Genomic DNA, 10,584 nt, shown 5'->3' on the forward strand with positions numbered 1-10,584 from the left:
TAAATTGATTCTGTATTTCTTTTATGGTCTATGATTTAAATGATTTTTTGCACAATCGATAATTCAGAACACACGAATTATAAAATTTCATAAAACGTAGGTAGATCTATTCTGTGTATTTTATCTATGTATTTTATCTATTTGTATTAAAATTAAAATTAAAATTAAAAATTAAGAATTTTTTATATTTAAATTAGTTAATAATAAACTGTAAATTATATTAATAAAAATAAATTAATATAAAAAAATATAACGTTTCATACAAATGAAATTTAAATTAAAATTGATTTTTTTAAATAAATAAGAAATATTTTCTAAAATTCTATTTTTAAATTAAAAAAATTAAAAATTTTAATAAATATTTGTATGTTTTTTCATATTAAATATATACTTTAAAAATATATGATTTTGATAAATTATTTCATATAAAAAATCGTTACAAGCAAAAAATTTGTAACTGTAAAATAAATTTAATCTCAGTATTAATATATCGTTGGAATCAGTGATTTTTTCCATTAAATAATTTTTCTTACTTAGAATAATTTATCTAATTAATTTGTTATATATTTAAACAAATGTGTATATGAATAGTATATATATGTATATGAATAGTATTTATTTATTTGTTATAAATACATAATTTTTTTATTATAATTAATTCTTAATATTCTAAAAATGTTTTATAAATAAATCTTATAAATTTAAGCGATCATATTATGGAGTGATTTCATATTTTATTAATTTTAATTATATTTTTTATGAAATTATAAATTTCTATTAGAAATCAATTTTATTTACATATATTATCAGAATAATGGCAAATGTAGAAGTGACTGAAAATATTATAAGTTGGGAACCATTACGTCTGACACATGTTAAACCATCATTTAATGCTCAAGAATCAGCTTTGGCATCACGTCAAGATTTATGGCACAAGTTTATTTTATTTGGCATAGGACAATTCAAAGCAGCAGAAGTGTTACGAACTATTATTATTGCTTGTGAACCAGAAATTATATTACCTGTTATGTATAAAGAAGAAAATCCTAACAAAAGCACTTTTTTGACAAAATGTAGTTGTAATGCTATTGAAAATCTAGTGAAACAAGGTTTATGTCTAACATTGTCAAATGGACAAGAATTACACATTGATATTATACTAGGATATACAGATTCTCAAAATTTACAATTAAATCCTAATAGAATTATAGCGCAAGCACTTTATTATAGATATGAACCTACAAAAAAGATATTGAATCTTGATGATTTTGAAAATGAAAAATCATTAAGCTCTATATATTGTCCCATATCTTTGCCTAAAGTATTACATTTTGTTTTAAGATGTACCAAAATGGGAATTTTAAGCAATAATCGTGATTCACGGTTACCTGTTAGAGAATTGAGTTTAAGATATAATCAAATCACAAGCATTATCTTTTTTGAAAAATTTTTTAATTATCATTTAACCAAATTAGATTTACGTCATAATCAAATTGCAGATGTAGAGTACTTACGCTATTTTAGTGAATTTAAAATAAGTGAACTTTGGTTGGATGGAAATCCATTATGTATAAAATATAATAAGTGTCATGATTATATCCAAGCAGTAAAAAATATTTTTCCTCATTTACAAAAATTGGATGGGATTGTAATAGGTATGGAACAAAAATTTGTTCCCAATATTCAAAGTAATTATTTAAGAGATGGTACAAACACTTGTTTAATCAAGCAATTTGTGAAGCATTATTTCACATTATATGATCAAGATGATAGGCAAGTGATAAATGGTTTATATGACAGAGATGCACTCTATTCTATGACTTTAGGACCTGTTTCAAATTATGTTCATAAACAGTTGACTAAAACATTTGTAACAAATAGAAATTTACTAAAATTTGTTGATTATGCTAAGTGTCAAGAATTTTTATTACGTGGTCCAGAAAAAATTATTTCTGCACTTAAAAATCAACCACCTACAATACATCACTTCAAATCATTTCATGTGGATTTATTGTATGAAGGAGAAATCCATCTTGCAATTTCTGTGCAAGGAATGTTTTCATTTCGAGATGTCAATCAATGTCCACCAATGTTTTTCAACAGAACTTTCATAATTATGAAGAAAGAAGATAATGAATATTGCATTACTAATGATCAGTGTTATCTTGATGGAACACCAGCTAATCTATCAGGAAACAATGAAATAAGATTTGAATTAAAAAGCGTTCCAAAGTTTATTCCAACAGTGTTTAGTGTTTCTGAAAAAGAACAACTGCTTACATTTTTACATGAATTGACTACAATGAACATGAAATTTTGTCATCAGTATCTTGAAGATGCCAACTGGGATATTAGGAGTGCTATTGCTACATTTATGAATATGTACACAGTTAACAATGTACCACCTGAAGCCTTTTTATAATATATACATCTTTTGTAATCTGTTGTATAATATTTATGTACATGTTATTATTTATAATGTACTTGTACTATAAATGTATATTTGTGTATAATATCAAATTAATTTTATCTTATAAAAAATGTATTATTACCTAAAGAAAATACAATAAGTGCAATGATTGTTCATTGTCTCTTTATAAAAAATTTTTGATTTCATTGTATACAAAATATAAAATTACAATTTTTATGATATTAACAACCCTGTTGTGTATTTAACAGAGCAATAGTTTTATTTATATATGGTATAGTATTCACATTTGAATTTACTCCTAATTCAAATACTTTCTGCATCAATGGTAAAGCATGTTCTGAAATAAAATATAATTTATATATAATATAAAATTAAATTTATTAAATAAAATTTATATTATATATATTTATATATTATATATAATATGATATACATATAATAATATATATGTGTACATATATATCATATACATATTATATTAGAATAAAGTAAAAAAGAATTATACCTTGCATACATAATACAATTTCTGGTAACTTTTCTAGAGCTGACATTAAAATATCAGCCCTGGAACTATCCAAACACCTCTGAAATGCAGATAAGATATTTGCATTTGATGCAGGACGATGTTTTAACGCTCTTGCTAATAATGTATGAGCAAGAGATCTTATGTTACTTTGTGGAGATACAAGTAATTCTGCTATATTATCCGTTATAGTTTCTAAAACTGAAGGTTTTCGAGATGATAAATGTTCGATTTCTTGAAGAGCACTAAACACATCTAAAACATATTAAAATTTATATATTCTAATATCATAATAAAAATTCATAGAAATCAAAACAATTTCCAAATCATACCTTCACCTTGCAGTTTAGATAATGTTGTTAATAATGATGGCCAATGCTGTGGAATAATGGGTTCTATTGGAAGTGGAGTAGGAGGTACAGTAATTAAAACCTCTTCTATATCTTCTCCTTCTCTTGGCACTGGAATGCCTGATACAAGTGTTCTAAGTGTAACTAAATTTGGATAATGTACCTGTAATTCACTATATGTAAGTGTAAGTTAATATCTGTAATACATTAGAAAAGATCAAAGGTATTACTTACTGAAGAACCTGAGCATGTTTTTGTAAATATTTTAATGCCCTTTGTGGATCATAAGAAATATATGCCTGCAATAATGTAATAAATCTATTTAAGAGTGGTATGAGATCTTTTACTGGACCATAATTCTGAAAATAAAATAGATCAATAATTTTTAATTTGATATATATTAATAATATATAAATATTTCTTTACATACTTGAAAACATTGAAAATAATTTTCTAAAGTATCTTCCAAAGCAATTTGATGTTCATCACTAAATAAATGTGGTTGTAATAATTCTAGTAATCCCATTATTTGTACAAAAAGATTTAAGTGATGACCTGTTCTAAACTGACTAAAATCCAAATAACATCTTCCCATTAGTGATGATGCTAACATTGGAAGTTGTCGTAACACTAAAATAGGATGTACGGCAGCCATTTTTCGAGCACATAATTCAAAGTCTTGAGATCTAGAATTCCATGATTTTTGTCTTGGTGTTGCTGCTAAAGCAGTTAACAAAGAATGACTCATACAATCTAAAACAGAGCCTGTCCATTCTGTGATTTTTGCTTCTCCAACAAATTTTTTACTTTGAAATGTATCTAAATAACATATTACTTTTGGTATTTTCATATACATATGTAACAAGAATTGGTGAACCATATCAGAATCAATGCTAAAAATAAAAAATCAAAATATTTTAAAAAATATTCGATACAATCTTACAAGGAAAAAATATATAGAAAATTCTTATATTGAAATAAACATACTTTGCATCATTCATCATACGTTCAGCTAAATATTTTACAACACTAGCTACTAAATGATCATCTGTAGAAATACAGTGTAATAATAAATCAAGACGAGAATCCATTCGTGCAAGTGCGGTATTTCTGTTTTGACAATTATATATGATAACAGCTTCTGCAACTATATATGCAACAAGTGTTAATAATTGTTCATCATGTAATAGTAAAATATTTTCTGGAACATAATGTTTTGGTGTGAATTTGTCTCTGCCTTGCCAAAGTTTTGGATTACAAGTTAATGCCCACAAAAAATCTAAAACAGCTGTTGGATCATACCTATAAAAATAATATTTTATTATCTTTAAATCATTATTTTTTTAAATTATTTTTTAAATTATTTTTATTTACCCATTATCACATTTATCTAATAAATGTCCAACACATTTGTACAAAGTTGCCCAACTTGCCCTATGTGTTAATAAAGTTAATAAATAAGGTCTGAATGAATGTGAACTCATAATATTATTATCAATTTTCATTTCTATCTTAGTTTTTCCAAATAAAAGTTTCATTTGAAGAGTAGGACATGTTCCAATCAATTCTGGCTCAACAGATGCTAGCCAATCAATTAGTAAACCAGTTCGTGGTTTTAAAATACCTTCATTACTATCATTTACTAATAATCTTGCCATTGCTTCAACAAGAACATCGGTTTTTTGTTGTTTAAGACAAATATCTAATAATTTACGTCCGACTGCTTCTAAATTTACTGGATCTGTGCTTTCCAAAATAGATCCAGGATCTCGATTTTGCATCAACATAGTTAATTCTATACTTTTCGGTGTTTTAGTTAATTGCACATTTGCAAAGTCTCGTAAAATAGATAAAACTGGTGCTTTTACATCGCCTATTAATTGTATCAAGTTTAAACACATATTACGAGCTAATTCAATTACTTGTTTAGAAGTCGATGATTTTTTTAAAGGCAACAATATCACTCGCATTAAAGTACAAGAATATTGTGGCATATGTACAAGTGAAGCTAAAAATTGTTTAACCTGCATTGAACTTAATACACTACATATATGTTGTATTGCTAATACAACAGCTCCACTTTCTTTGGCATATTTCTGTAAGTCTTTTGCTAAGGTTTTATGTAATCGACGATATGCATCCATTTTTTGATTCATTGATATATTTTCAATGAATAATCTATTAATTAAATGCGGAACATCCGTTTTAACAGAAGATTGTATAACAGATTGTTTTTGAACCATAGCACTCAAAGGTAAAGGCTCTTGTAATTGTCCAATAGTTATCGCATTTTCATCAGGTAATTGTGGTTCCATCAATTGCAAAACTTGTACAAAAACTAATCCACCTGTTGCTCCTCTTCTATGTTGTACTTCAACTAATTGTGCCATATATGTTTTATCGAGTACTGCTTCGCCAACTGAACTCGGATCGATTTGCACACCAGCATCTAATGTATGTAATAATTTAGTCATTGAAGGTACAGGAATACCGAAACTCTGAATAAAAAGAACCAATTGTTGTGGTTCTAAATCTTTGAGAGCTGCATCAATTAAACGAGGTACACTACTCCTAATCATTCTTAATTTTAGCCAATCTGGTATAAGTAAAGCTTCTTCACTTGTATCAACGAGGAATGCTTTTGGTGGTTCTGTATTTAATGGAAACCAAGTTTCTAGTAGAACATCGAATAATACATCATCATCGGAATCGTATGTTAATAAAATTATCATAGCATGAACAACTAAAATATGCATAGTACATTCTTCCCCTGTACTCCATTGTACTAATATTTGATCTTGACTCTCAGACCACGTATATTCTTCTGCTCGTGGAGATCGAGCTTTTTCTAAATAATTACAAAAAATTACCATGAATGCATGTAAAGTTTGTTTAGCTTGTGGACTATCAATTTCTGGTTGTGGTAAAATAGCTGCTATAATTGTACTTCGTTCAACCACTAATTGAGATATTTCATTAGCCAAATCAGTTAAATCAGGCAAATCATCTTCTGTAGTGTGTGCAGCAAGATAAGATATGTATGCATGTACAAGATCTGGATTATTTTCGACTTGACACGCACCTCGAAGAGCAGTAGAAACTAAAGATCGTACTGATAAGAAATGAGGTATGGATGGTAATTTACGAAGAAGCCAAATTTCTCTACAAGAAACAGTTTATATTAATTTTTAATTTATTAAAAATATTTATATTAAATTTTAATTTTATTTATTTTAAAGAAAAGTTATTGAAAAAAAGAAATAAAAATTTATTAAATTACCTTTCATTCTCTCCATCTATATCCATAGATTCTTCCTCAGTAGGTATAGATCCAAGTACCATTTTTAAACCTGTAATTGCTTGAAGACGACTACCAGTTTGTTGACTGCTTAATCTTCTTAAGAAATATTCTAATACTTCATAAGCATGTTGTCGATCTTGTTCTGGATCAGTTAGTAACATTTGAAGATGGACTAATAATTGTTGTTGTCTTGGTTGTTTCTCCACAGCTTGAGCACTGGTAGATAATAAAAATTCACAAAGACATTGTACAGGTAATTGACTAAGAGATCCTTCACTATTTTGTACAAGATCTGCTAGCCATGGCATACTCTGAGATGAACTTTGTTGTTGTCTTTGTATTATATCTAATAAAAAATCTGGTTTGCGAGATCGACAAAGCAAATGTCCTAATCTGTGAGACATATTTAATGATTGAATTTGTTCTAATACTGCTGGAGGTGGTCTCCTTGCAATACCAGTTGGTTCCATAGTCATTAATTGTGATAATAATAAACTATTTTGTTCTGATATTTGTATTCTTGTTGATGCAGCAGCTAAATGAGATTCATATTCTAATATTTCTTGCTTCTCAATAGCTTCAACTTGTAATTCTTTAGAGCGTTCTTGTTCTATAATCTCCGGTAATGCCATTGTCGGTGGCGGATAAGAAAAATGGCTACAAAAAAATTTTACATAACAAGAAATTTACTGAAATATGTATAAATATTTTTTTTTCTAAAAATTTAAACATACTTCGTGATACACATTTCCATCAAAGTTCGTAAGATAGGATACCGTTTCCATGCAACAGCACCAATAGTAGAAGGATTATGAGCAGCTAATATTAATAACATTATCCATCCTTTCCAATATAAATTTGATATTGCCAAAGTAGGTGGTACATAGCTAAATAAAAAGAAACAAATAAATAATATGAATTTTATTCTATAAAATAGATAAATTTATAATATAATTAAAATTTATAAATACTTTGATGGTATATTTATAGTTCCTGGTGGTTGATAAATGCACAAATTAAAAATAAGTTCAATTATATCTAATTTATCGGCTTGTAATGTTGGGAAACTTTCAGTTGAATTAGCTGCCGCTCGTCTGATTAATTGATCTACTAGATCTAATGTTTCTGAATGAGTAATGCCATTTTCCTAAAACATAAAATCTAAAATATTTAAATTGTTACAAATATGTTATAAATAAATAAATGATTTCTATAGATATGTACTTTTGAAAAACCAATTAGAAGTAGTCTTAACAATGTATTTTGTAATAATGGAACATCCGAAATTAAACGTAAATAAAACACTCTATCAGATTCGGGTGGCCAATTATCTAATTTATAATACTGCTCTGGTGGTTCAAGCAGTAAAATTTTATGTAAGGCATGAAGAAGTTCATTTTTTCCAATGGCGTACATTTGTGGCGCCGAATTCTGTAGCCATAATACAGCTTCGAATTGTATTGTCGCTACCATATTCTGAAATTGATGTAATAAAGCTATATCTTTTTTATCACCTCTTTGTGCCAATGCCACAGCTTCTTTAACTTGTGGACTGATAGCTAGTAACATACATAAGCACAATAAATCTGCAATTGAAATGAAGACTCGTTCTTTGAATTCAAAATTAAGCAATTGTTGCGCTATATCCTGTCTTTCGGACATCAATGTACGTGCAAAAGTAAGTAAATTAATATCGTGTCGACAAACACGTACTATTTCTCTGAGTAATGCACGTAAAGGTCTAAGGTAATCTTCTCGGTTCATTAATAAATCCTGAAATATTTCTGCAAGTAATTTAGCCGCTTGTTCGGGTAACGTTTGAAACATTACTCCTAACATTGGCATATTGTTTTGATTTCTTGCATTAGATAATTCGTTATAAATAGTATGTTTTAAAATAGTAGATAAATTTTCAGGATGCAAGCCAATTAATTCCTTTACACCATTTAGATATAAATTAATTACAGCTTTGGTTTTTAGTCTCATCTTTACTAATTGACTTATAACTTCAACATCTCTTTGTGTATGAGAAGTACAATTGTAACAAATATAGCTCAGTAATTCCTGAGCAGGTCTCATTAATTTTGGATTATGTAACCATACTTCTAATCTTGGAACAGCAATATTCCTAATTTCTACAAAACCACAGGCTGAAGAAAGTAACTTTAAAAAATTCTTGGTAATTGACTCTGGTTGCCGCCTATTCAATTGTTCTTTTACAGCTTCAAGAATAATAAATTCTATATTTTCTATACAATGAGCATATCTAGGAGTAATAGGAAATTCTATTTTTTCTTTATCTCCAGAAAACTGTACAGATGAAGATCCTGGATCTTCATCATCAACTGTAGATGGACTATGACAATCTCGTGGTGTTAAGACAGATAGTTCTGGTTGTAGAATACTTTTTGGTGGATGCCTTGTATTAAATCCTGTTAAAATATTATCTACAAAACCTTTACATTCTTCATGATCAACCCATACTCTTTCACCTAAAGCATCTTCAATGTACAGCTAAAAAAAATAAGAAAAATTAATTCTAAATTAAATATTACACATATATATATAATATGTATATTATAATATATATATATATATTGAAATAAATCATGTATATTCATGAATAACCTTAACAAAAATTTCTGGCCAATTTCTTTTATCATGAAATCCTTTCATTAATAAATTAGCTGCTAGTACAGGAACCAATGGATTTCCTTTTGTTTTATAATTATGTCCTTGATCTCGTTTTAACAAAGATGATAATGCATGTAATATACAATCATTTGAAAACATAGAAGGACGAATTTTTGCCAAATATAATAATCCCATATAAACCAATGTATCAGGCTTCCATTTCTGATTTTTAAGTGTTTTTATGGCACCACAAATAATCCCTATAACTTTGTCACCTTCATCATTATCATTAGCTTCCAGAACCATAGGAACAAAATCTGCTGGATCACTATCTATGGCTACTAATTCCCAAGCTTCAGCACTTGAGAATGGTGGTCGTTGATGAGAAACATGTGCTGCAAGTTTAGGTTTTTTTTGTGGAATGTATTGAAAAGATTGAAGTGATCCTGATGATGATTCCTTTTTTCTATCATTTCCTACATAATTTATTATACATTATATAAATAAATTTTATCAAATAATTTGTTTAATTTTGTTTAAATCTTTAAATCAAAAAATAATATTTTATTTACCAGAAGTTGAAGAACTACTACTTGCTTTAGAATGAATAACACCTGGTCTTTTAACATCAGAATTTTCATTACGTGAACTTTTTGATCCAAGTGCAAATAGATCAGAAGGATGCTGAGCAATCTTATTTTTTGCACCTCTACCAATTCCTGCCTTGCCACGATCCATTATGATATTTTTGTCTTTAAAAAATTTAAAAACAAAAAACATAATCAATAATTATTGCTCATTTCTTAAATTAATAAATATATAATAAATAATATTTATTTCAGATCTATACTCTTTTCCAAAATTTTTTGAAAGTATAATAAAATATTATGAAATATTTAAAAATATCTTATGTTGAGCCCTAACCTATTCAACATTTATAGAGTGAATTTCCAGAAATTGCTCTTCTGGAAAATATATTTAATACTGTACATGACAAGTAACATTAGATCTATAAAATAATCTATTGTAATTGAAAATGGATGCAATAATATTATTTTACGTTAATAAATTAATGCTTCATAAACAAGACGTTATCATTCAACAACAGTAGCAGACACCGCTATCGATATCATTTTCTTAAAGATTCGATAGAATCGAATTGATAATCAATTAAGTAAATTAATAATAAATTGAAATAATGAATAACAATTAAAAAATTAAAAAATAAAAGTAATATCAAATATTAACAATATAATAAATAATTTTCTGTTCTTTTTACTTTTTTCCTTTTATTAGTCTTTTTTTATTTATAAAGATAATGATTCTTTTATATCAAATCTTTATT

General features: G+C 27.2%; 2 protein-coding genes across 3 annotated transcripts; one reads left to right on the top strand and one right to left on the bottom strand.

Annotated features, from left to right (window-relative positions):
- Positions 1 to 17: 17 nt before the first annotated feature.
- Positions 18 to 2,443, top strand: LOC102656258 (nuclear RNA export factor 2-like). Its single transcript, XM_006559404.3, has 2 exons — positions 18 to 96; positions 811 to 2,443. The coding sequence occupies exon 2, from the start codon at positions 815 to 817 to the stop codon at positions 2,420 to 2,422; it is 1,608 nt and encodes a 535-aa protein (XP_006559467.1). The 5' UTR covers positions 18 to 96; positions 811 to 814; the 3' UTR covers positions 2,423 to 2,443.
- On the bottom strand, positions 2,330 to 10,376 carry LOC411469 (integrator complex subunit 1). 2 transcript variants are annotated; one of them, XM_394944.7, is made up of 15 exons: positions 10,164 to 10,375; positions 9,812 to 9,991; positions 9,234 to 9,715; positions 7,830 to 9,119; positions 7,577 to 7,752; positions 7,340 to 7,492; positions 6,585 to 7,262; positions 4,679 to 6,466; positions 4,292 to 4,606; positions 3,735 to 4,197; positions 3,539 to 3,663; positions 3,287 to 3,477; positions 2,937 to 3,209; positions 2,553 to 2,768; positions 2,330 to 2,441 (listed from the first exon to the last, which is right to left on the bottom strand). In XM_394944.7, exons 2-14 carry the CDS (start codon positions 9,975 to 9,977, stop codon positions 2,653 to 2,655), a joined length of 6,216 nt encoding a protein of 2,071 aa, XP_394944.4. In that variant the 5' UTR covers positions 9,978 to 9,991; positions 10,164 to 10,375; the 3' UTR covers positions 2,330 to 2,441; positions 2,553 to 2,652. The 2 variants fall into 2 exon arrangements, with proteins under 2 accessions (XP_394944.4, XP_016772573.1); XM_016917084.2 differs by lacking the exons at positions 2,330 to 2,441; positions 2,553 to 2,768 and having other exon boundaries at positions 2,955 to 3,209; positions 3,287 to 3,467; positions 10,164 to 10,376.
- Positions 10,377 to 10,584: the final 208 nt, after the last annotated feature.

The sequence above is a fragment of the Apis mellifera genome, linkage group LG16 (genome assembly GCF_003254395.2).
Source record: "Apis mellifera strain DH4 linkage group LG16, Amel_HAv3.1, whole genome shotgun sequence".
Lineage (NCBI taxonomy): Eukaryota > Metazoa > Arthropoda > Insecta > Hymenoptera > Apidae > Apis > Apis mellifera.